This window comes from Mastomys coucha, unplaced genomic scaffold, assembly GCF_008632895.1.
Source record: "Mastomys coucha isolate ucsf_1 unplaced genomic scaffold, UCSF_Mcou_1 pScaffold21, whole genome shotgun sequence".
Classification (NCBI taxonomy): domain Eukaryota; kingdom Metazoa; phylum Chordata; class Mammalia; order Rodentia; family Muridae; genus Mastomys; species Mastomys coucha.
Window position 1 is genome coordinate 90,423,591 of NW_022196904.1, and position 25,581 is coordinate 90,449,171.

Consider the following 25,581-nt stretch of genomic DNA (forward strand, 5'->3'; position numbering starts at 1 on the left):
CTAGCCCCTGCCCTGCTATATGTAAGGAGCAGGGAGAGAGGAGATAGAGATGAGAGCCAGGGAACCAGACTGGGGTTCCTGGAGGAACAGACCAGGGCTGGGCCTGGAAGGTCAGAAAAGAAGAGAGGATTCTGGGATGTAGGAAATGGGGGGACAAGGGTGCCAATCTTGGGGGATAAAGAGGGTCAGGGGTTAAAGTCACCCATTGAGCAAAGGCTTGAGTCTGAAGAGACTGGGCAGAGAAGGAACTCAGATGCCAGTGTCCTCCAGTCTCGATGCTCCTCTGGAGCTTCCATGGGAACTTTGCCAACAGCTCCTCCCAGCCTAGGAACTCAGACCTCAAAGGGAATAGGGTCACTCCACAGGAGGGGTGGGAAGGCGTGGGTCATACTTATGTTTTAGCAAAGTGCTGTGCAGGTCGAGGAAGCCCAGAGAGAAACACAAAGGCAGGGGCATGCCTGAGATGAACCCTGTCCAGAAGATTCCTCACACCAGCCCCCAGTAAAGAAGGGCTATTTTTAGGAACAATAAAAGTGCTCACACATTCCAGCAGGGGCAGGGAGAGCGAAAGGAAGGGCAGGAGTCAGTGAAGAGGAGGGGAACCTCTCCTCCCTGGGTTTCCTTAAAGGGTTTCCTTGTATGTTGGGGGGTCTTCCCCGGCTGGTCCTGGCCTCACCAGTCCTGTCTCCTGTCCCCTTCTGGCTCTCATGTGTTTCCCTGTTTCCACTTGGTCTCTGTCCCTGTATTTTTCATACTCCCATTCTCCTGGGATTTGGGGAACAGTTGAGATGAGCCAAGTTGTGAGGATGGAGCCAAATACAGTCAGAGGAGGAAGCAGTGTGAGGCTGTGGAATCAACATACACCAAAGATACACACCAAGACAAGCAGACACAGAGGTCTCTGGGGAGATATGGGGAGGGCTGGAGACAATCAGGACCAACAGCCAGGCAGGTACCATGGGACGCCCAGTTCTCTGCCCAGCACCCTTGGTCAACCCTTCCTTCCTGCCCTTCTGTAAGCCATACATCACCATGTGTCAAGACAGTGCCATTTAACATTTATCATCTATTGTGGGCACAGCAGGGAAGGGGATGCTGGAAGAGTGGGAGACAAGAGACTCTGTCCAAGCTTACAGAGCGACACCCAGTTCCATTCCAACATTGGAGAGGTGACAAGACTATCCCTTGGCCAAAGCAGAACGTGAGAAATCCAAAGCCACAGGAGAGAGGGCCTCACCCATACCTCTAGGAGAGAACCTGGCTAGTTTTTCTAGCCTGTTCTAGCCTGGCCAGTTCCTCTGGCATTCTGTATACCCCATACCAAACTGGACATCCAATGCTATGACTCCTGAGGCCTATAGACTCTGGTCCCATAATAATTTCCAGGGGAACTGGGATGGAAACAAGTACCTGTGTAGATGACTTCTGTCTTCTGCCTTTCCAAGATACCTTGAACATTCTGTCAAAAAAGTTCTTAGGAAAAAGCACCCTCTCGTTCCATAGGCTCTTTGTCTAAGACTCTCATCACATCAGACTTGTCTCCCCACCTGGGGCCTCTGGGAGCTCCACCTCTCTGCTCAGGAGGTCACAGGCCTCCACCATTTCTAGACTCTCGTTGGAGATTAGATGATGCTAAGAGCAGAAGAGCCATGGGATAATCACGATGCAGTCTTCTTTCTCTAAAAGCTCCTGACCTGACGGGGGAGTCGGAGAGGGCAGAGTGGCAAGGTAATGACACAGACCTGAGAAGGAGCATCCATCATGCTGTGAGGGTCCAGGCGAGCAGACCACCCCTGGCTCTCTCACCCACCCACTCTTGTCCAACCATTTCTTTGGCCATCATTTCCTTTGACACATGGCCTTTCCTGACCCTGGTCCAGCTGGGCCCTTAGCATTCCTTTCTCCTGAGTGGGCCATTATGTCTGACTTCTGGAGGCTTCTCGGCTTGCTGCGTCAAGCTCTGGTTCTACCTTCAAGGCCACGTGAGAGGTGGGGCCTCAGATATTCAGGCTCATAGAACCCAGAGCTGGAGCCAGCCAGATCGCCGAGACCCTTTCTCAGGGCACTGATTCCCTTGGGTCTCTTCTTTCTTGTACACTCTGGGGGACAGTGTACTCAGCTTCCTTGCTGCCTGGACATCTCCCCAGGCACAACTCTGAGTCACTGCTGCTTACCACAGTCTCCAGTGACTGTCCCACTGTGCTTAATTCAACTCTCATGGTTACAGAGACAGGAAGGCTAGGGACAACAGGAAACCAAGATGACCCGGTGATTGCGAGGTGACTAGGGTGACATGCTTGGGAGTTGGACTTTGCTGCTGCGAAACCTGAGGGCTATGGGGTCAGAGTGGTCCTACTGTGTGGAGGAGGCAACTGAAGGCAGGGAGGGTGAGGAGGAGTCAAAGCCTGACCTAGCTCTAGATGACATTAAATCTTCCAGGCAGGGCCGTTACCTCCTTCTGATACTTGGTTCTTGTCTCTCTTCTCTTCCCATTTTCCTAATCCTTCCCATCTAGAGTGGAGAGTAGGTCAGACTGAGAGGACTAACAACCCTTGCCTTCTCACCTGGCTTCTTCTTCTTCCCACTCTCTACCACCACACTTGGCCCTGGATGGCTCTAAAGGGGTCAATATATTGGGAGGACCTGAGATGGAAGTTCAGCCTGGTTGAGGGGGGAGTGGGAGGTCTGGTGGGGGGGACTGGCTATGGTATGCGATGAGGGACGCCAACAGTTGGCCCGAGGGCCCCCTCGGAGAGTGGAGGTTCCCTCTGGGAGGTGCCAGGACAGGCGCAGGTGTATTCTACAGTGCACGTGTCTCCAGTGTGGCTCAGAGGCTGGAGACGCGGCCCTGTTGGAGTAACAACTGAAGCCAGAGTCTTCGAAGGGCGGTGGGCTAAGGGAGAAGAGGGCATGGTGGGGCAAAAGGGGGTGTGGGGAGAGAGAGAAGGAGACAAGGGAGGCCCTTCTTGTAGTGCTCGGCTCTTGAGCTGCAGGTGGCTCCTTCCACGTGCCCCTTTGTCACCAACTCAACTATGGCCACAGCACCTTCTCTCCCTCCTCACTCTTATGTTTCCTCTCCATGGGGATGTTTCTTTTGGAGTATCTTCATGTGTGTGGAAGGTAGCATCCAGTTGTCCCTATGGCTACCCTCACTGGAACAACGATCTACCTCTCCTATATCCTGGTCTTTACACCACTGCGCCTCTAAAGTGGGGTGAATGAAAGGCACCTGTCAGTCAGGCCAGCAGCAGCAGCAACTAGAAATTGGCTCTTCCCAGGCCAACTGATACCGAAATTCTGGGGGTGGGGACAGCACTTTGTATTTTAACAGCCCTCCAGGTGATTCTGGGGACCACTGAGGGACATCTGCAACCACAATCAGTGCCTGAGAAAGGTACCTTCCCTTCCTTCCCCATAGTCAGTCACTCAGGGCACTGACATCTGAGGTGGCTTGCTTGGCATCTGGGTTGGTCAACGTCACCGTCACCTAGCCTCTCTTCCCTTCCCTTTTGCTTCTGGCCCAGCTCAGCCTTGCTATGGGGAGGTCTGTGGATCCAAGTGTTAGCACACAGAGGCAGCTCTTGTAATATTTTCATGTGACAGGTCCGCTGGAGGCAGCTCTGAGGGCAGGTGGCAGGCGTGGGTGGTGGGGAGGGAAAGGAGCTACCTTCTCCTGCTTCCTCTGTTCTCTGCCCCGTGTCTGGGCAGCTGTGAAGGGCCAGAGAGGAAAACTGGGGTTCTGGGCTTGGGCTTGGGCTGGGCACTTTCCTATTCTGAGTTTCAAGGAGTCCTCTTAAATAGTTATACTAAGTACCCTAGCTCTGGCTAGTGGAGACATGCACTGGGCATGGACATAGATGCACTCCCCCATCCTCCAGGAAAGAATGGGAAATGTGTGCATTGCTCCTCAGACCAAGAGAATGGAGACAAAGAGGAGCCGGTGGTGTCTGCTCTAGACTCCTGGTTTTCCCTACCGTGACCACTTTCTGGGGCCTCTATTCGTGGCTGCACTCTGTTTGTTAGTGTTCTCTCCCCATGTTCTCAGGATGATTTCTTGGAGATCTGGGGGAGGAGTGGGCAGGAGAGACAGGAGTGGTGGGGGTGGGGAATATGCAGGAAAGAGAAGAAACATGGGTGGAGAAGCCTTCCCGGAGAGAGAGCCAGGAGGTGGAGGTGGAAACGACACGGCAAGACAGGAGAGCAGTGTGTGACAGATGGACATCGACTAGGGTATGATGAAGAGAGGCAGAGAAGCACTCAGAGAGACCAGAAGAGCCTGGCCCAGAGGGATGGAAAGAAGCAGACAGGCAGAGGAGCTCCCAGGGAACCTCCCTTAGGAGGAGGATATCAGATTCCAGTCTGTGAGGACAGCCCCTAACCTCAGGCCAGGAGGAGACCCAGAGGCAGCAAGATGGATCAGCAGAGATGGTTCCAGGGTACAGTTTGGGTCTTACTCTGGAGTTCCATGTTATTACTTTCTTGCAGGGAGTTTAGGTATCAGCAGCAGGGAGAGCAGATGGCAGGTTTGTGAGGTAGAAGAGACATGGAGGGTTATAGATATGGAATAAGACAGCATCTTCTGTCAGTGACCCTTGACTCAAGGCCATCTGTCCCTAACGATGGCCCCAAAGGAGAGAAGACCAAAGTTTCTGGTTTCATAGATCTTAGGCTTTATGAAGGAGTTAGAAGCAATTCAGTCTGGACCTTCTGCTCTCCCCAGTCGAACACATAAATGCTGATTCAGCCTCAGGTTTCAGAGAAACCCTGGTTCCAACAGCATCCCCTTTCATGGTATTTGGGAGAAATGCCCGCACATGGGAATGGCGCTGTCTGCGGTGCTGATGGCAGCCTCAGCCCAAAGCAGCAGGTAGAGAACTGCAGGTAAAGGGGCTGCAGAGAGCAAAAGGGCTCTGTCCATCCTTCCACCCACTGTCCACAGACTTCCACTGACCCTCCACCTGTTCTCCTACCCACCCACCCACCTACCTACCTCCCGTCTATTTTCCTATCTTTTCATCTATTTGTCCACCTATCCACCCATTTCCCTTTTCCCATGTATCTACCCACCTATCTCCCATCTAACTGCTCTATTCATCCATTCATCCATTGATTTTTTCTCATCTGCTCATTTGTTCACATATCCACCATCTCCCCATTTTCCCACATAGTCATCTATCTACCCATTTTTACCCTCTTGTCCATCTACATCCATCCATCCATCATCCACCTACCCTCCCATCCATCCATCAATTATCCACCCACCTTCATATTTATCCATCCATCTACCCACCCTCCCACCCATCCATCCACCACCCTCCTATCCATCCATCCATCCATCCATCCATCCATCCATCCATCCATCCATTCATCCATCCATTCACCCACCCACCCATCCACCCACCCTCCCATCCATCTATCCATCCATCCATATATCCACCCACCCTCCCATCCATCCACCCACCCATTTTCCTAATCACTCATCTACCCATCTACCCATCCTATTCATCCCTCCATCTACCTACCCACTTATCCTTATCAAATTAGACCATAAAACCACAGAACTAGAGATGTAGCAGAATGGAAAGACCCTTTTACATTAAGGAGGAAACCAAGGTTCAGAAGAGGAAAGGGGTGTGTTCAAGGCCACCTGGAGCTTCTGTCGTCCATCTGGGACAGGGCTGGAAATCATTGTTCTTGTCTATATGCCACAGGTTCTCCCCTGGGGTCTGGGAAATTGCCTGGTTGTTATGCTGATATTTACTCTGGTATTTGTTCACAAAAGCTGCAAGGACAGGAAATGTGACTGCCTCCACCCACCCAGAGCCAGGACTCTTGCGTATGTGCACACATACTATGCCCCCACCCGTGTGTGTGTGTGTGTGTGTGTGTGTGTGTGTGTGTTTGCACACTCCTAAGTATTAGTCCTGACTGTGCTCATTGGATGTATGGCTGCATTTCTCTATGTGTGAATATATAAGCCATCTACGTGGAGGTGTGGGCTAAGGTGTATACTTGACAGCCTGTATATGTGGTACATGTTGGGAGTGTGAGGGGGGGACAGACAAGTGGGTACAAATGGCTACATTTTTTTCCTCCCTCATCTTTTGAGAGTCCTGGGGTGCTATCCCTGTTTGACGCTGGCTCCCCACTGGGCCAGCATTTCATGAATTGCCCCATTTCCTATTCACAGCTGCTCTCTCCCCCAAGGCTGCAGCTCTGTCCTATGTCCAGGCAGGATTCGAATATAATTCCCCTCCCCCAGCTGATGTAGTGGAGGTTAAGTTACCCTCAGACCCTGGTGGTGGGGTGGGGGATAGGTGTTCATTTGTGCAAGTGGCATTTGAATGAGCAGTGCAGGCCCCCTGAGTGGCCTATTTCCTTCAGTGGTTTCCACAGCTAACACCTCATTCTTGGGCAGGTCAGACTCCAAAGCAGATGGAAAGATGGCTGCCAAGCCTGGAGCCTCAACTCCACTGGTCTGCATCCTACTTACTCGGCCAAGGATGGAGAACCCCTCCTTGCTGGTGCCCCAACTCTCCCCAAGTTATCTTGCCTCATTCCCCTCCACCCCCCACCGCCATTTTCCTGCCCTTGGCCTAAAAAGCCACAGAAAACCGATCAGTCAGAACAAAGGCCAGACAAGTAGCAACCAAATGGAGTAAAGGACAGCTCAAGGCATTTACCAATCAAAGCAAAGGGCAGGGTGGGGAGCTGGCCAATCAGAACAAAGGACACCCTGACTTCTCTGAGCCTTTGGGGTGGGAGATGGGAGTTGGGTGCTGAGTATGTCCAGATAGGGTGGAAGATCTGGAGGTTTGGGTAATCTCTGGCCACCACAGATAGGCCATTGTTTTTCTTTGAGCCTCAGTTTCTTCATCTCTCAAATGGGGAGACAGCTACTGCAGCCTGTGGCTTCAGAAATTTCTCTTGCGTGTGAGGTTTGCTCCATTGCATTGGCTACCACACATGGCACACACATGGCAGATGTCACCAAAGTCAGACTCTCTCTGGGTCCCTCTTGTCTCCAGGCAGGAATAGGTCTCCATGGACACCAAGACCTGGAGCCTTGTCGTTGAAGCTCTATTCAAGAGAGTGTGGGTCAAGAAAAATTTTTTTTTTTGAGATTTTCTGGGTATGGGATCTTTCCTCTGTGGTCTTCAACCTTAATCTTGGGAGCACACAGAAGCCTGGGACAGGGCTGTGTGAGCAGATGATATAGGGGGGGTCTCTGGTCTGTGCTACATGAGGAAGTAGCTGTTGCCATGAGAACCTAGAAGGGTCTGACATCATGCTGGGTGTCTTCAAGGACATGGGGCCTAAATCTGATGCAAGCAGATTTAGGGATTGTGTTGTCTGGAATCAACTGCTTCTAGTGTCCCAGAGCGGATAGACAGCAATCATGACCAAGATGTGGCACACCCTTGACAGTGGGAGAGACCAAAGCAAGGCCTGGGCAGGGAAGGCGATGCCTGCTATTGCCCCTCCCACTGGGAAAACAGATCGTGTGTGTGTGTGTGTGTGTGTGTGTGTGTGTGTGTGTGTGTTCATAGCCAAGGAGACTTGGCAGTGGCATTTGGAGCTAACAGCTAGACAGACCCCCAGGCTTCACGCAGATCCCAGCTCAGGACTACCCTTAGCAGTTTTTCTGTCAGGTAGCATTTGGCTCATTCTCGATCACCCCTGGGGAAGGAGAGCCAGCACCCCCACCCCTTCACCTAGTGGCCCCAGTCTCAGCAGTGAGGCTGTGCTGGGAAGAGGCCCCTAGCATCCCATTGGATGGTGCCAGCTTCCTGTAAAATCCTTTGGGCCCCCTGGTCATTCAGTGGCCACAGAGTTTAATCCTCCATTGTGGGGTATCTGAGAATGTGAAGCTGGTGACAGAGAGCTTTAGACTGAACCTCCCTGAGCTATCCAGTCTTAGCCACACAGTGGATTTTGTTTTCTAACTCTTACCTTGAAAGGGTCATAATCGTTTGGATAAATCTCATCTTGTTTGTATTTGGGACACAAGGAATTGAGGATGGCTTAACCACATTACAAACGTGAGGAATTTGCACACCCTGTACTTGGGCTAGTAACTTCCTATGACTGTAACTCTAGTATTGCAGCATTTTAGCCTTTACCAGCTATATGCATTCTATGGGGTCCTCCAGGAGCCTTAGCGCGACATGGTTTTCATAAGCATGGGGCCCACACAGACCCACAGGGAAGACATCAGGAAGGACTTCCAAGGATTGGGGAGAGGGCACGGCTGAGTGGGTGGTGAGTCACCATTCTGCCTTGGCCTTGCTCCCCTGTTCCGTTACCTTTCTCTTTGATCCCCTGTGGCTCTGGCCAAGTTAATAGAGCAAGAAGAAGAGACCTTTGTTGTCTCAGTTCCGGCTCTCCAAGGACGAGGACTATTCCCGGGAGGGGAAGGCTAGGAGGCAGTCAAGGCTGACTTTGCCTTCCCTGCCTGCAGTGGCCTCAGTCTGTGGTGCCTACCTTTTGTGCTCAGCTGACACCCACCCCCCATGCTTGCTGCTTTCCACCCAACCCTATCTCAGCTAAAACCGGGGTATGGCCACAGTTCCTCCAACATAGAGATGCGAGAGTTTCTGCTTTCCTAAGACTGGAAACCTGTGTTGACTCTTGGCTTGACTTCATAACTCACTGTGAGGCCTTCACTCTGCCTCTGGCCATCTCCAAGCCTCAGTCTCCCCATACACAAGGCGAGGGGACTTGGGCAGTCTTTGGTCTTAATACGGCTTGAGTCTCAAGTGTCTAAGTCTCACCCCACAGTCCCTGGGCCACCAGGCAGAAAGAACCATTTATACCCTTTCTTCTGTTCCAGGATGCTTTGCTGAGCCTTGGTGCCGTTATCGACATTGCTGGCCTGCGGCAGGCTGCCAAGGATGCCCTCTCAGCCGTGCTCCCCAAAGTGGTAGGTGTTTTCCCTTCCTGCCCTCCCCTCTCAGTCTTTGTCCAGCTCTGAGCTCACTGTGACAGACCTATGTATAGCAGGAGGGAATGAGGACGGATATAAAGAAGAACTTCCTGGATCTTGGAGGTCCTAGAGGACTGACCCTTCATGCATGAATCTAGTAGTGAATTAAAGGAGGAGGGTGGGGGCTGAAAAGATGGCTCAGCAGTTAAGAGCACTGACTGCTCTCCCTTAAGTCGTGAGTTCAATTCCTAGCAACCACATGGTGGCTCAATCTATGTGATCCAATGCCCTCCTCTGTCTGGCATGCAGGTATACATGCAGACAGAGCACTCACACATGAAACAAATCTTTTTTTAAAAAAAAAAAAAGTAGAGGGCTGGAGAGTTAGTAGTCTTTAAGCCTCTCTCTGTCCCATCACAACACTGTGAATGGGATGGTAGGTCAAGGGGCAAGCAAGGTCACCTGACCCCTGAGTGCCTTGTTGGGAGCGTTGTATGCCTCCTTTGCCCTTGGTACTTCTGGCTCCAATCGCTGTTGCTCATTCTTTAAGCAGGAGGTTTGTGAACCAGCTCGTGGGAGTCAGAGCAGCAGGGCCACAACTGTGCCAGACGGGGGGGATACAGAGCACTTTGAAGAATAGGTTTTGTATCAACATAAAGAGCATGGAAGACTTCCTGGAGGAGGAAATGTCTAAACTAAGTCCCCTTGAACATCCTCTCCCTGCTCCACACACCAGTCGAGGCAGCTTTGGCTTCAGGAAACATGACCACCTCAGGATGCAGCCTTCCCACCCCACTAGAGCCTATTGTCCCTGGCTCTGAGTGATGGATGAACCTCCAGAGGCCCAGAGAGGGAGGGTATTTCACCAAGGACACACAGCATGACAGGGACAAATGGGACTTGGCATGTATGCACCTCTGTCCCCTTTCCTCAGCTCTGTCTTCCCCAAACCTCCTAGAAGTTCAGCACCCAGGAGGAGGGCTAATGACTGAGCTTTATTGAGCGTGAAATTGGTAGGAAGTGGGTGGTGTGTTGGCGCCCAAAAATAAATCCTTTGGGAGAGGGTTGTGACTGAGACAACATCTGCCCTGGGGTGGAGGAACATCTGGATGGTGAGGGTGGGGGAAGTTGGCAGGTCATAGACTGTGGACCTGCCCTGCAAGTCTTGTGTGTGTGTGTGTGTGTGTGTGTATGTGTGTGTGTGTGTATGTGTGTGTGTGTGTGTATGTGTCTATGTGTGTGTGTATGTGTGTGTGTGTGTGTATGTGTGTGTGTGTATGTGTGTGTGTGTGTGTGTGTGTGTGTGTGTGTGTGTGGTGTGTATGTTGAAGGGAGGGGGTGAGTGACTGGCTTGCTGCCCAGCTAACTACAGCCTGAAGCTGGGGCTGAGATGACAGCTGAGGTCCAAGAGGCAGTGAGATGCTACTCAAGAGGCCAGTGATGGCTGGGGAGCCCAGGCCTGGGGGAGCCTCCTCTTGACTGTAGGGAGGACTGAGCCCTGGGAGGGGGGGTTGGGAGAGGAGGAGGGCTGCAGCACCTGGCTTCCTCATCAGCACCCATTGTGGCAGGCAGCCCCAGTACAGATGGTGCTGATGTGTATGAAACGAAAAGCAACCCTCCTACCCAGTAAACTCGGCTAAATTTAACCAGGATGGCTGAGTGTGAGGGTGGAAGGCGCAGGCATGCGGAAGTGAAGGGTGGCTCCTGCCCCCGCCACCCTAAGACTGCCCACCTTTCTGTGTGGGGAGGATGGACTCTTGGTTACTGAGTGCCCTGCTAGGCTCTGAACCTGTTTGAGCCAAAAAACAAAAACAAAAACAAAAACAAAAACAAAAACAAAGCAAAACCCTCCAGAGCTCCTGATCAGTTAAGGAGGAGGGCGCAGCTCTCTCAAAGTAGCTTTGTCCCTCGATTTTGGCCCAGAGGCTGGGCACAGTGGCTCTCATTTATGATCCCAAAGCAGTCCTCAGCCAGCTTTAGCCACACAGTGAGTCCGAGGCCAGTTTGAGCATCATGAGAACGCTTGTCTTAAAAACAGAAACAACAAAACTTCAAACAAAACCCAATTCAAGCTTAGACCCCTTTCACCGAGGCCAAAGGGGCTCTAGGGCCTTCGCAGAGGCTGCTCCTGCCCTCTCTGCTCCTGTAATCCCTACCTCATGCCAGGGCAACTGAACCCAGGTCAGTGTCACAGAAGGTCATGGTAGGGAATCCCCTGTGGAATATCCAAACGCCACAAAAGCAGCTGTCAGGGTTGTGGCTTCTCAGTCTGCTGAGGATCCACACTTCCTGAGAAAGAGCCTTCAACAGCTCCCCCTGAAGCCCCCCCTGCCACCCTCAGAGAGAGGTTCCCCAGCCTCCCGGGAGAGTGTGGCCGACCGTCATGGGGATTGGCCGGGACCTAGAAGTCCCCATGTGGGGAAATAGATCTTTATCTGTGAGACAACAGCTTCTTCCATGACAAGGTTTACAAGTGAGACTGATCTAAGGAGGGAAGATTGCTGAGCCAAAGACCCAACAAGCTTCCAGCCGGTGCTTCCCACTCGCCGTGAGCAATGCTGGTCTAAAACGTGAACTTACTTGGCCTCTGCTCCCAGCTGCTCCTAAGGCCCTCCAGCCTCAGCCCTACTCACTCAGTCCTGTGCCCCTTCACCCCATTGTCAGTTCTGAAATGCTCCTTGCTCTCTGTGCCACTTGGCCTACCTGTGCTGGTCGGTTCCAAGCCTCACCCACACCCCAAGTGGGGCTAGCTAGTCATAGCTTAAAAACTGCTTCTTCCAGGAAGCCCTCCAGAGCTCCACAGAATACAGGCAGAGTGCCCTGGCTATAGTTTCTTGGCTTGGATCACCCGGGGGGGTTGGAAGGAGGGAGCATCCCAAGACAGTGTCGCCTGCATGCCTTACCAAGTATGGCCTGCCAAGTGCCTGAGGCTGGAGTTCAAGGTTTGGGTGTGATTGGCTTATACCTTGGATTGAGGTGATTGATGGATCTCTGCCTGCCCAGAACCCCTTCCCAAACCACCAAGCTCTGGCTCCCAGGCCCCCAGAGCCTTGCCATGGACAGCCTCTCCACAGGGTCTCACAAGTACCTTTGGTTCTAGGAAACTGTCTACACCTACCTGCTAGACGGAGAGTCCAGGCTGGTGTGTGAGGACCCCCCTCATGAGCTGCCCCAGGAAGGAAAAATTCGGTAAGTCATTCTCTGCCCGTCCTTTGCCCTCTGGCACTGCCAGGAGGTCTCAGGGCTAAGGCACCTTCCAAGATCATCTGGTCCACCCCTAACTTCAGTCTCCCTGCCGGGTGAGTCCCCTGGGAAGTAATGTTTCCTCCTATGTTGGGGATGTATCGAGTGGGATGGCTTCTCTCTTCATAGAGTCTTTTACATAGAATTTTTTTTTTTTTTTTTTTTTTTTTTTTTTTTTTTTTTTTTTTTTTTTTTTTTTTGGTTTTTCGAGACAGGGTTTCTCTGTGTAACCGTGGCTGTCCTGGAACTCATTCTGTAGACCAGGCTGGCCTCAAACTCAGAAATCCGCCTGCCTCTGCCTCCCAAGTGCTGGAATTAAAGGCGTGTGCTGCCACTGCCCAGCCGAATTTTTTTTTTTTTAACACAAAGTCCAGGCTAATTTTGAACTTACAATGACCCTCCTGCTTCAGCTTTCCAAGCGCTGGAATTATAGATGGAATCCACCATGTCCAGCTCCCATAGAGTTTTTCTGGGTGGTGGTAGCATCTCAGAGTGGAGTGGGAGTGAAGGGGGTGTGTGGAAGGGGACTACAGTGACTTTCAGTTCCAACTCCAGGAGGCCATGAGCATTACCGTGAGACTTGGGCTTAGGATCCCAGTATACCTGGGCTTCTGGAACACACAGTGACAACTTCCTGTGTATAAGAATAGAAGTTGCTGGACCTCTACTACCTAAGTTCAAATCTCACCTCCTCCCTGTGTACCAGCTGTGTAACCTTAGGAAAATCAGACATCTTCTGTCGTGTAATTTCATTTTGCTTTGCTTTTTGGTGACACGGTGGTGACAAGAGTATTTATGGGGATGTTGGGAGGATTAAATGATTGTGTGTGGTCTGCTATGGCTATCAGAACCCAGAGCTCAGCACCTGATGGTCCTTGATACTTCTGAGCCCAGTGAGTTCAGCCGCCTCGTTTCCCAGTAAGGATCCATTGAGAGACAGTTCAAGACTCCAAGGCAGCTGTGAGGTCAAGCTGGGCTCAAGACACAGTTCTCAGTGGGGGCGAGGAGGTGACAGCCTCTGGGTGACCCATCCTTACCTAAAGACTATGGGAGCACTGGGTGAGGAGAGAGGGCATCGTGGGTGCGGTGCAGTGAAGCCAGTTTCAGAAAGCTGGGCTGTTTCAGTCCAGCCTGCAGCTCTTTTGGTAGTGTCAGGGCTGCTATCCTGGCAACTCATAGTCATAAAAGTCCCTGGAGAAGTCTGTCTGGAGATGCCAGCCTCATCTCACGCCCTGAATCCTTTGTGGTCCCTGATACCTTGGGTTCTAGGATGGGTTCCAGCATCACAGAGCCCTTCCTCTTGTTCTACCACAGGTCTGGGAGGTAGGGGAGGGCTGACACCTTCCCTTTTAGTTTCTGCTCAAGACTTCTTTTCCCTTAGAGGACTGCAGTGAACAGAGCCACAGTCCCTTGTAGCCTGGGTCCTATCTAGGGGTTTTTGCATTGCACATGGTGGTACTTCCATCATCGTTTGGAGGTGCAACCACTTCCTACTTTTTAGCGATACTGGCAATCAAACCCAGGGCCTCATGCATGCTGGGCTCTACTGAACTACATCCTCCAATACACATGTATATACATTTATTTTGTGACAGGGCCTCACCTAAGTTGTCCAGGCTACCCTGGAATTCACTCTGTGACTCAAGCTAGCCTCACTTTTTCTTCTCCTGCCTCAGCCTTTTGAGTAGCTATACTGCCACTAAGCCAGATCTTCTGAATCTTAAAGATAGAAAAAAAAAAAAAAAGCTGGGCTGGGTGGTGGTGGCGGCACGTGCCTTTAATCCCAGCACCGGGGAGGCAGAAGCAGGCAAATTTCTGAGAGTTTGAGGCCTGGTTCTAGAACAGCCAAGACTACACAGAGAAACCATGTCTCAAAAAACAACCCAACCCAACCAAACCAAACCAAACCAGACCAAACCAAACCAAACCAAAGAAGCTGTAATGTTTGTTCCTTTTCTTCTCTGAGCCAGTCCCTCCCGCCCAGAGTTCTTTATTTGTTATTAGCCTGCCTCCTCCAGTGTCCTGGCAGTCAGGGAAGCATTCCTGGGGGGTGGGAAGAATAAACAAAATGGTAGGCTCAAGGGACAGGTTGGAGCCCCCTGTGGAGCTTGCTCTCTCTGGGGTTCCAAGTCCTGCTCCCTTGAGGAGTTGGTATCTGTGGTGCACAGTTTGGAAGAGCTCTGACACTGCATTAGTGGCCGGTTCAGCATCCTCTCCATATCCAGTAAAGCCTTTGGAAAAGACAATTAAAAGAAAACATTCAAATGCAATTAGCCCAGAACTACATGGAGATGGGAGGCTAGTGCCTACTGGGACAGGAAAAAAAAAAAAAAAAAAAAAAAAAAAAAAAAAACCAAACCAGGGATTCCAGAAGGCAGAAAGAGCAAGAGGGCAGGAGAGTTTGGCATCTCAGAGCACAGATGGGTAAGGACTAGGGGTAGGGTCTCAGGCTGGTGCCCTCTTCTTGAATCTGTTCTCTCTACCCATACCTGTGTCTGATGTATGGGACCTGAGTGAGCTCAGGTTCACCTCTAGGCTGATGGGTTGTATGGGCCCTGTTCTCAAGTTTTCTCAGCAGAGTGAAGTGTGAGAGACCCAGGCATATGGAAGGCAGATAGGCCTGGATTCCAGCCTAGCCATATGCCTGCCTACTCCCCGGCCAAGATGAAGGCCAACCTTGGCTGACCTTAAGGGAATGAGTTTCTGTTTGATGTCAGTCTCTTTTTCTGTGAAATAGGTGGGATTGGGAAAAAGCTTCTCTCAAGTGTGACCATCAAGACCTAGGGGAGGCACCTGCCTGTGTGCAGCTACGTGGGCAGCGGTGGGGGAGGGGTGATCCAGCAGGAAGCTGAGCTTTCGGTGGCCACTGGCGGCTGCTGGCTGGCAAACAGCAGCAGGTGTGACTGGAGGCTGGATCGTAAAGGCCGATAAGGCTGAGGTGATGGACAGAATATGAGCTAAAGTGGTGTTAGGGAGAGGCAGGGTGGAGCTCTGCTCCCACCTGTCCGACTCCGCCCACTCCGAGGGCGCTCACAGCATACCCAGTTAAGGAGCAAAAGTGTCCTTCCCTTTGTGTCTCCCTAGGCTGGCTTGTTCTCTTTGCTCCCCAGAGTAATCCTTCCCTGCTCATCTTCTGCGGGTCAGCAGCACCCATTTCATGAGACAGGCACAAGGGATTGATTCCCTGCAGATGAGAAAGAGCCAAGCTTCACAAAAAAGAGGCTGGTCGTCATGGCATCCCCAGGGAGATTCTGTCCACAGAAGAGTCTGGGACTGGCAAGGAGGACGCTTGGGCTTCAGGCCTTGCTGCCGTGAGGACAGTCCTCCTGCTTTCTTCCCGGCTGCTATTTTCCCCTCTGTAAAATGATGGGGTTGGTCCAGCCCTGAATTCTACTGGTTTTAACAGGAATTCTGACCTGGAAAGGAGAGAACCCCTTGAGGCTCTCCATCCAGATCTAGCCTGTCTGAGATCCTGACCAGGCACTCCAAAACAGATTCCCCACTGCCAAGTGTAGGAGCTTTAGGCCTTCCAGCTGTCACTTGGGCATAACCTTGGCTACCATTTGCAGGACACTTCCTCAAGGTAAACCTGGTCTTTTCTCATGGCAGAATCTGATTGTCCATCTGGTTTGTCTTGGAGAACACAGAGACTGTCAGGAGAGCCAGGTGCTGGCCTAGATCACCATTTGTCTTCAAGAGAGAGGTGAAAGGTCATAGAAATTAGTGCAAGGTTCAGGGAGGGATGGAAGGATAGTGAAGAGATGGAGGATCAGTGAGGTGATGGGGTTCAGTAAGGGGGTTCAGTGAGATGATGGGGTTCAGTTAGGGGGTTGAATGAGATGATGGGGTTTAGTAAGAGGAGTTTGAGTGAGGTGATGGGGTTCAGTGAGATAATGGGGTTTAATTAAGGGATTCAGTGAGGTGATGGGGTTCAGTGAGGGGGGTTTCAGTGAGATGATGGGTTTAGTAAAGGGGGTTTTCAGTGAGATGATGGGGTTCAGTAAGGGGGTTCAGTGAGTGATAGAGTTCAGTGAGATGGTGGGGTTTAGTAAGGGGGTTCAGTGAGAGATGGGGTTCAGCTAGGTGGTTCAGTGAGGTGATGGGGTTCAGTTAGGTGATGGGGTTCAGTTAGGAGCTGAAGTTCAGCGATGGGATTGGGTTCAGTGAGTAGGATTTAGTGAGGGATTGGGGTTCAGTGAGGGGTGGCATTCACTGTGGGGGTTCAGTGAGGAGATTAGGTTCAGTGAGGGGATGAGGTTTGATGAGACAGTCAAGGGGATAGTCTGCCATGGCAGCGAAGGCATGGCAGCAGGAACAGGAGGCAGCAGGTCACACTGTATCCACCGTCAATAAGCAGAGAAGAGCGAATACTTGCACCCATCTGGCTTTCTTCTTTTTATTCAGCATGAGATCCCAGCCCACTGAATGTGCTACCCTCATTTAGAATGAGTCTTCCTATATTAATTAACCTAATACAGAAACTGCCTCACATGCATGCCCAGAGATTTGTCTCTAAGATGATTCCTGACTCTATCAAGCTGACAATCAATATATACCGCCACAGAGGCTGAACAAGGGGGTGGGGATTGGTGAGGGGCAGAAGTTGAGTGAGGAACAAGTGGGGAGAACAAGCATGGAGAACAAGTGGGGCTCTGTGGGGTGGGCCTGGGGGGACAAATGAGGACCAATGAGGACCACATTGAGGGGTGGGGCCCAGTGGGGATGAAGGATCAGTAAGGAGAAGGGATCTGGGAGTTGAATGGGTCAGGGAGATGGTAGGATTTGTAGGGAGGGGCTGAGAGTGAGAGGCTGGGGGTGGGATTGGTTAGGGCTGCGGTTTGGCTGGGCTTGGAAAAGGATGGTGTTCACGGAGGGAGCAGGTTTGGGCAGGTCTCAGTAAAGGAGGAGACCAGAGAAGGATGCAGGAGCTCCCGGAGGTGGAAAGGGCTTGGAGACGTGGCCCTTTCTAGGCTATTGACCTTGCCCACACACAACCTTCCCCTCTATTCTCTCTCCATTAAACAAATAGTTGTTAAAGGAACGGAACTGTCATAAACTCCACGCCCGTTCCTCTCTGCGCTCTGGGCCCATCTGTCTTTTCCTTCAGTGGGGCAGGCCATGACCACCTTGGCACCAAGACTGAGTCATTGGCATACAGTCTTGGGAGGGGGTGGGGGTTGAGTCCTTGCCCCTTGTCCTCAGCATCAGCCTGGAAGAGAGCCGGGAGGAGGTGGAAAGAGCTCTGGAGTCTAGCCATAGTCAAGCCTCTCCCAGGGTGATGGGGGAACCCCCATTTCGGCTCCCTTATGTATAGCCTGTGGTCATTTGTGGATCACTCAGGCAGTGCACAATCTGGGAAGGATATGACCAAGAGGACAGGCACCATGGGAGTATGTGTAACATGCCCTTATCTGAGGCAGTGTGCAGTGTGCAGAACCAGGGAAGGGCAGAGCGCAGAGCAAGGTGCCAAAACTTCCTCAGAGTTTGGGATTTGGGGAAGCCCTGGTGCTTGCTGAGGACCTGGTTCTAGTCAAGGCTGCACTGTACTATCTCAGCCTGTCTCTCCTCTTTGATCCCAAGGCCACTAAGACTAGATTTCCAGTGTCAGATATTCTTTCTCTAGTGAGAATTCTACCCAGGTAAACAGCTCAAAGGATCTGAAACAGAATCAACCATGCCTTTCCTGCTCAAGTTCCTGTCAGGGTTTCCACTGTCTCGGAATCAAACCCACCTCCCCGTGGCCCTGGGCTCTCCTTGGCTTTGCCATGCACCGTCCAGCCACACCTGCCTTCTTGTGGCTGTGCTTTCCAGCAGGCATATGTTACTCTCCCCTTTGAGCCTCCGTATATTCAGTTCCTTCTGCCTGCCCATCTAGCCCGTCTGTCTCTCTGACCTCTGTGTGTCCTTCAGGACACAGACTTCTCCTTCAGGAAACCTTTTTCTGACCCCACTTACATCCCAATGAAGATCTATTGGGCATGCTCTTCATCCTTTTGTCTTGGCTCTGGTACTTAACTCCGTTGTGGATTTGTGTGTCTGTCTCTACATGATGCTAGGGTCCCTGAGTCGGGTATGAGTCTCACCCCTCATGTCAGCTCCCTGGGCTGAAGCTGACCCAGAAGGGCCATATAGGAGACAACAGTGTATATCCATGAGGCCTCTTGTCTAGGAAGCAGATTCTTGTACTGTTAAGGAGGGCAATTAGAAACTCAGGTAGGAGGCCAGTGGCTGGGGTAGCAATTCTCCACTGAGGCTGGGCAGTAGCTGGAGAATAGAGAGCAGCTGTGAGTGACACATGGGAAACAACCCATCAATTACTGAAGGGAGCTGAGGAAAGAGAGGCAGCTAGGACAGCCAACTGATGAGTCACAGGAGTTTTGACAGGGAAGGAGCTAGAGGAGATACATCCAGGCTGAAATTTCTTTTCTGCACTTCAGGGACATCCAGGGTGTCCCTGGTACCTCCAGGTGGCCTTGGAGTTTCTGGAATCTGGAGCTGTGAACCAGATCCAGAGACTTATGAGGCCATGTGCACAGGATCCTGAGGGCAGGTGCAGCTGGGTCTGGGGGTAGTAAGTGGGATAGCATGGGTTCCAGAGTTTACTGACCATCAGTGTTGAGACCATCATCCCATTGTAGCTTCCAGCATGTCAAGGCCAACTAGCATGGTGGGGTTTGAGACCCCCAAGCTCCCAGCCTTCATCAATTTGGTCAAGAGGAAAGATGGCTCCCATTGCCCTTTTACCACCCTGATTTCAAGCAGTTGGAACAGCCCAGGCTCTAGATGTGATGGGCAACAGATGAGAGACAGTCCTGGTTCGTAGATTCTGAATTGGTCAGAAGGGTAGGGAAGGAATGACTTCTGTGTGGTTCAGAATGCTGTGTGACCTTGAAAGAGATCCTTTTTTTTCCCTCCAGCAGCTGTGACCTCCTGACTTGGTGACTTGCAGGCCACCCCTCCCTTCCCCTCATCTAATCTGTGCTGTATTCCTCCAGTGACCCCGATTGTACGCTCCAGAGTCTCAGCTTGTCTTCTATCCAGGCCAGGCAGTTCTTATAAACACAATACATGGAAGTTGCGTGAGAGATGAGGAACCCAGGGCAATTAATCATCAGGGAGTGACATTTGGTGAAAAATCAGGTGCTTAATTAGGCAGGAAGAGCCAGAGGCCTGGGGGAAGATGGTGTTTGTGGAGGGCAGAGAGAAATCTTCTTCCCATAACCAGCCTCTCTTTCCTCAGTTCCTAGCCTCAAGCAGGGCACGTGCCCTGCCTGAGGCTCACACGCCACATGGCTCTGCCATTGTCCAAGCACAGTGATTAAACCTAAATCTGGTACCCGCTGCCTGGGTTCGAAGCTTCACTCTTCCACAAATGAACTGTGTGATCACAGATAGGTTGCTTAACCTGTCCGTACTTTAGCTTCTCCTTCAAAACGAAGATGGCAATAATTTTTAACCCTTAGAGATGTTAAGGATTCTGAGTCAATATGTGATGGTTAATCTTCATTGCCAAGTGTGGAGTTGGAATTCACCTAGGAAACACTGGTGGATGGCTCTGTGCAGGTGCTTCCAGAGAGCTTTAGCAGGGAGGGAAAGTCTACTCTGCATGTGTGTGCTGGGCCCAGCATCCGACTTTCTTTGCTCCCTGACTATGGATGCAATGAGACCGGTTACCTCAGTTCCTTCTATAACAAATAGAGCTACTTTCTCTCACCTGCCCCAGCCATGACAGCTCCGCCACCACACTGTGTGCCCTTCCTTCTTTAAGTTGTTTTTTATGTATATGTTGTCACAGAAAGGAAAAGGTTAACCTAGAAATTAGTACCAGAAGTGGGGTCATTGCTGTAATAAACCTGACCATGTGGCTTGTAGGTCTTTAGAACTAAGTACCTTGGGGGAAGGATTGGGATATTTGGGGGGCTAGAAGTTAGAGAAGCTCTAGAGTGCTCCAAAGGAAGCTTAACGGACATTCTTGTGTACGTGTGGAAGACCAGAATTCCAGTATAAATGTTTTAAGTAAGGTTCTGTCTCATAAGATTTCAAATAGGAGTGAGGAATCTATTGGGAACAGGACAAAAAGGCATTTGTTTTATAAACCGCAAATAATCTGAAAACATTCAGGTTGTGTCATAGTTATTGCTCATTGCATTTATAGAGATTTATGATGAAAATTCAAAGCAGCAAGATGTAGAAATATGCAGTTTATCAAGAGAAGCAATGTGAACACAGTTGAAGTTGTAGACATAGTAGATATCGACAGGGGGATATCCCTCTCCTCACAGGGGTACTTGTCCTCTCCTCAATTTCAGCTCCTCCTGGGATACTCAGGGAAGGTAGATTGTTCATCTAAGGTCAAGTAGAGAGGCTAAGGCTTGACTTGACACCCCTAACTGTGAGCCTGGTGTTCCTCTGCTTTCTATTTCTAGAGGATCCACCCTGGGCTGTGTGCGTATGTCTTCCCCACATCCACCAGCAAGAGGCACAGAAGGCTAGGCTGTGGCTTCCTGCCTTTTTACACTGAGCATGGGCTCTGCAGGTGTGGGGCAGGGTCCCGCTCTCATTTTGACCTTCCTCATGTCTATCTCCAGGCAAATCATCTAGAACCGTGGTTCTCAACCTTCCTAATGTTGCAGCCCTTTAACAGAGTTCCTCATGTTGTGGTGACCCCCAACCATAAAATTATTCCCATTGCTATTTCATAACTGTAATTTTGCTACTGTTATGAAACGTAATGTAAATGTCTGTGTTTTCTGATGATATTAGGGGACCCCTGTGAAAGGGTCATTTAAGCTCTGGAAGGAGTCTCGAACCACAGGTTGAGAACTTCTGACCTAGACTCCAGTATGTGTGCAGGGTTTAGCCTGTTTGTATCTCCAGGCTCATGGCAGTGGGCCCAACCCCTCCTTTATTCAGGGCCTGAGAAGTAAGACCATGTTTTATTTTCAGAGAGGCTGTGATCTCTCGGAAGCGGCTGAGTTGCAATGGGCTGGGACCTTCAGACCTACTGGGAAAGCCGTTGGCCAAGTTGGTGGCTCCGCTGGCCCCTGACACGCAAGGTAAGAGCTAGAGACTGGAACAGGGACACCGTGGTTCTGTTTCCAGGTCGTGTCTGTTTTCTACCCATCCTCATCTGTCCCCTCCGTGTGCTCTCTGTCTCCAGCTGTCTCTCCTCTAATTTTCTCTCTGACATGCTACTAATCTCCCCAGGCCTAGTTTCCTGACTGTAGGATGGGACCACGGTGCCGTTCTTGAGGGGTGTTTTGGAGGCACAAATGAGCTGGCTGTGGAGAGGGTCTCAGTGACTGTTGGCTGCTGTAGCTGTGTGCTTTGCTTGTTGCCAGATGGGGCTGGAGTTGTTGTCATGTTCTCTGTCACTGTCTGTGTCTCTTTCTTGTCCTCTCCATGCCCCCTGTCCGCCATGTGTCTTTCTGCCTCGTGTCTCAGTCTCTCTAGGTCTCTGTCTTCTGTCTCGATGTGGAAAGTGCACAAGACTGGGAGTCAGGAGACCTGACTTGCTGAGTGATCTTGGGCAAGTCACTTCACCTTTCTGGACCTCAGCTTCCTACCAGGATCCTCAGCCTTCCCTTCCTCTTCCTTCTCCTCCCTCCCTCCCTCCCTCCTTCCCTCCCTCCCTCCTTCCCTCCCTCCCTTCCTCCCCCTCCCTCCCCCTCCCTCACAGGGTTTCTGGGACAATCACAAGAATGTTTTCAAGTGAGGGGTCTTCCCTCTGTCTAAGGGTTGTTGATATGGTTGTTTCTGTCATGACTCAGGTCTGCTCTCTGTCTCACGGGGCCTCTGGGTCTCTCAGTCTTTGTCCTGGCCTCTCTGTCTGCATCTTTGTCTCCTTCCCTGGGTCCTTATTCAGTATCTCTGGGCCCCACTGGCCCTGCAGGACCACCTCATTGCCCTCTCCTTCCCCCAGTGCTGGTCATACCCCTGCTGGACAAGGAGACTGGAACTGTGGCAGCCATCATCTTGGTAAGAGCCTGTCCAAGTGGCTGGTTTGCGGGTAGGATGGGGGAGAGGAAAACGGGGGGAGGGAGAGACTGTGGTTGGAGTTCCTCCCCCCATATCTCTCTCTCTCTCTCTCTCTCTCTCTCTTTCTCTCTCTCTCTCTGTGTATGTATGTATGTATGTGTGTGTGTGTGTGTGTGTGTGTGTGTGTGTCTGGGGAGTGTGAAGGTACACTACCACTGGGATATATTGGAGGCAAATGAGGGCTTGACCAGAGCCTGGGCCATCTTCACAGTCCAATGCTGAGCCTCATCCTGGCAGGAAGAAGACACTGGTCCATTGGGCAATCTGAGCTTCATCTGAACTCAGCCCTCATCAGTTTCCTCTTGGAAAACTCTGGATGGATTATGGGCTAGGGACACATTGATGTGATTATGACCAACAGACACTGAAAGGGCACAGAAAGGGACATGAGGCTGTCCCCACTAGAGACATTTAGGCAGTTTAGGTATCAGAGCTGCTGGAGGTAGGGGCTTAAGGAAAGGTAGGTGTCCCCAGTGGAGTTGCCTGGGTGACAAGCAGCAACCAAGATACTTCTTGAAGCTGCAAACCAGAGGGAAGAGAAGGGGCCTTCATCAGATGTGCAGACACATGGGAACTCAAGAGGCTGTTTTCCTTGGGTTCCTGGATGCTCTCTGCTGCCCCTCACAGGGTCCCCCTGGGGCTTCCGCTTCACGGCTCTGTAGAGAGGTGGCTGAGCCTTGCCAGCAAAGGTTCTGTTCCTCTTCTAATCTCTTTCCCATATGGAGATAGAAAGCAAAATCCTTGTCCTGTCCCAGGAAAGGGCTTGCACCCCAAGCCACAGCAACCGGTGATCTGCCAGCATTAGAGTGGTGGTTCCCCATACAAATAAATTAGGCTCCGAGTGACTCCTCCTGATCTCATTAACAGGGAATTAGGGGTTCCCAAGGCGCCTGACTTTTCCTGAGCTGCAGGGCAGGCAGTGAGATTGGAGGGGGCAGCTACCCACTGTGGTGAGGTGCCTGGCTTGACTCCCTGACACCAGGCCCCATCTGCCTGAGGGAGGAAACCCAGAATCATCCTTACTGGTCCCCAGTCCCAGTTGTTCTCCTGGTGAGGGGATCTGCTATGGACAGAACTCTCATAACCAACCTCTTGCCGTTTCTTGGGTAACCTGTCCTGGAGGTGGCAGACTGAGGACAGGCCAGGGCAGGTGTAAAAGCTGGGGTGGGAAGACAGTGGCTTCAGCCCACCTTCTCTGTAGACAGAAAGATCTAGAGGTGCCAGGCTCCTTGCAAGCCTTGTCCTCACTTTGGAACAGTGAAGATTTGGATGGTAAAGAAAGCATTTCCCCCAAGGTAAAGATATTCAGGAAGTTGTTTATCTTGGCAACATAAGGATGGATGGTTGCCATGTTCACCTTGGCTAGTGTCAAGCCAGGGGTCTGGGCTTCAGCTTTTTGGAGAGAGGAAACCTCAGGGTAGTCTTAACTTAGCCAGCCACCATCTGGGTGCCCGGGCCAGCCGTTTCTACTTCTTAGAGCTTTCAGTCTGGGGACACCTTCAGGCCACCAGGAGCCAAAGGAAATAATTGCTGCCAGCAGGTGCTCTGATGGTGGCTGGAGCAGCAAGGGGGTGCCCCCCAGTGGAAAGAGTGTCTGAGTGAGGCTTTGGGGTGTAGGTAGGAGGTGGGAAGGCTGAGGAAGGAAAGGGCAGTGGGAACAGCATGAGCAAAGGCAGGTGGAGAGGCGGTGAGAGTCAGGGATGGGGTGGGAAGAGGAGTGTGATCCAGCGAGACTGAAGTGCGAGATGTGTACTACCAAGGGAACACGTTACCCGGGGCTCAGAAGTTTCTGACAGACATTCTTTCATCTCCTCAAAGATCCTGACAGCAAAGAGCTCTTGAAAGGACTTTAGAGCATCTCACTGTCCAATTCTCTAAGCCTGAATCTTTCCAGTCAGGTAGAAACACATTTCTTAGCATGCCCGCTCCCCTCCCCCAGGCACACACATCTAACAGCTGCTCCCTGGGTCACAGGATTTTTCATCTCCCCAGAGGCAGCACAGGCAGCCATGGGGTACCCAGCTGCTCCCCAATCCTGAAGGTAGAGAGGACAGAGGAAGAGGGAGGACCATAAGTCAGCTCCTTCCTTGATAACTCCAAACTCTGATGTGGGTCTCTGTTGTTGGTGTCTATCATTATCTACACATGCAGGCCTGCATGCACTCGTGCACAAATCCATACAAGACCTCTTCCTACTGGGTACTGAGCACTGCGCTACGTTCTGGGAACACAGAAACGATCAAGATAGATCATCTGCTCCTGCCTTCAGACCATTAGTGTGGAGGGCAGGGAACAGGTAGCAAAAGTAAGGGAGGATTGCAGATGCTCATAAACTCTAGGCAGCAGGCCAGGGAGTCCCGTGAGGGGCGTTAGGTTAGATGAAGCTGCAGTCAGCAGGGGACTTGCTGAGAAACGTGCCATCCAGGTGTACAGCTGTGTGCCTGAGTTCTCAGCTTTCCCAACTCAGCTCAAGGCACCTTGATCGAAAAGTCTTTGTATGGAAAGTCTCTCACTCTGTTTTCAGTGCTGGGATAATAAGTCTCTGAGGAGTGGGTGGCTCTTGGTCTCTGGCATACGATGCATGATTTGTGGCTGCTCCCCATCCCCTAGCTCTGCCTGTTCGCTCCTTGCATGAGATTAGGGTGTTCATGCCATTAGTCATGTGAACTTGATGAGGGTGGGCCTGGTAGCCTGGCCAAGTTTTTCATTCTTTCTGAACACTGGTGCCCACTGATTAGCATTTCCCACTGAACCCCAGACACCCACCTTAGCATTAACATTTACAAGGGTAAATGTTACCACATGCAAGTGTATTGGGGGGATGAACCTGTTTCTGTTATAGAATGTCGGAAGTGTGGGTGTAGCTCTTGGGTGTATAAACTAATTCCTTGAGTGTGTACATGTGGATGGTGTGGGCCCTGGAGGGGTGTGTGTATGTGTGTGTGTTTCTATGGGAGAGTGAATGCAAGTGTGTACATGTGAAGGGGCCTGAGGTTCTTCCAGTGAGTACCTGTGTGTATCTGAGCACATGCTAAGTGGGTAGACTGAGGCAGCCCAGCAGTGCATGCTGGGATGAGGGAACATCAGTTTCTTCTTTTCCCTCAGCATTTTCAGTCTTACAGCTCTCCATCTGGGTCCAGGCTTCTGGAAAACCAAGGAGCTGGTTTCCCCACTGCTCCCAGCTCTAGAGGGGTCCCAACTGCCCCTCTTCCTGAGAGATGGGTCCAGGTGTAGAAGGAGCAAGAGGGGCCCTCCTCTACATACTAACCGTAAAAGGCCAGCACAATTATGTAAACAGCATGCAGCCTGTCTCACATGCCTTCAGGCACCTCATTCCCAACTTAAGCTTCAACTCAGTCCTTAGCCACCCCCCC

At 51.4% G+C, this 25,581-nt stretch overlaps 1 protein-coding gene across 5 annotated transcripts in view; it reads left to right on the forward strand.

Moving 5' to 3' along the window:
• The window catches only part of Pde2a (phosphodiesterase 2A), a 90,284-nt gene that overhangs the window by 50,916 nt on the left and 13,787 nt on the right, over positions 1 to 25,581 (forward strand). For all 5 annotated transcript variants that reach the window (XM_031387594.1, XM_031387591.1, XM_031387590.1 and 2 more), the window contains 4 exons: positions 8,834 to 8,923; positions 12,027 to 12,115; positions 21,116 to 21,225; positions 22,092 to 22,147. In XM_031387594.1, coding sequence (XP_031243454.1) covers positions 8,834 to 8,923; positions 12,027 to 12,115; positions 21,116 to 21,225; positions 22,092 to 22,147 — 345 coding nt within the window. The remainder of the gene's footprint in view (positions 1 to 8,833; positions 8,924 to 12,026; positions 12,116 to 21,115; positions 21,226 to 22,091; positions 22,148 to 25,581) is intronic.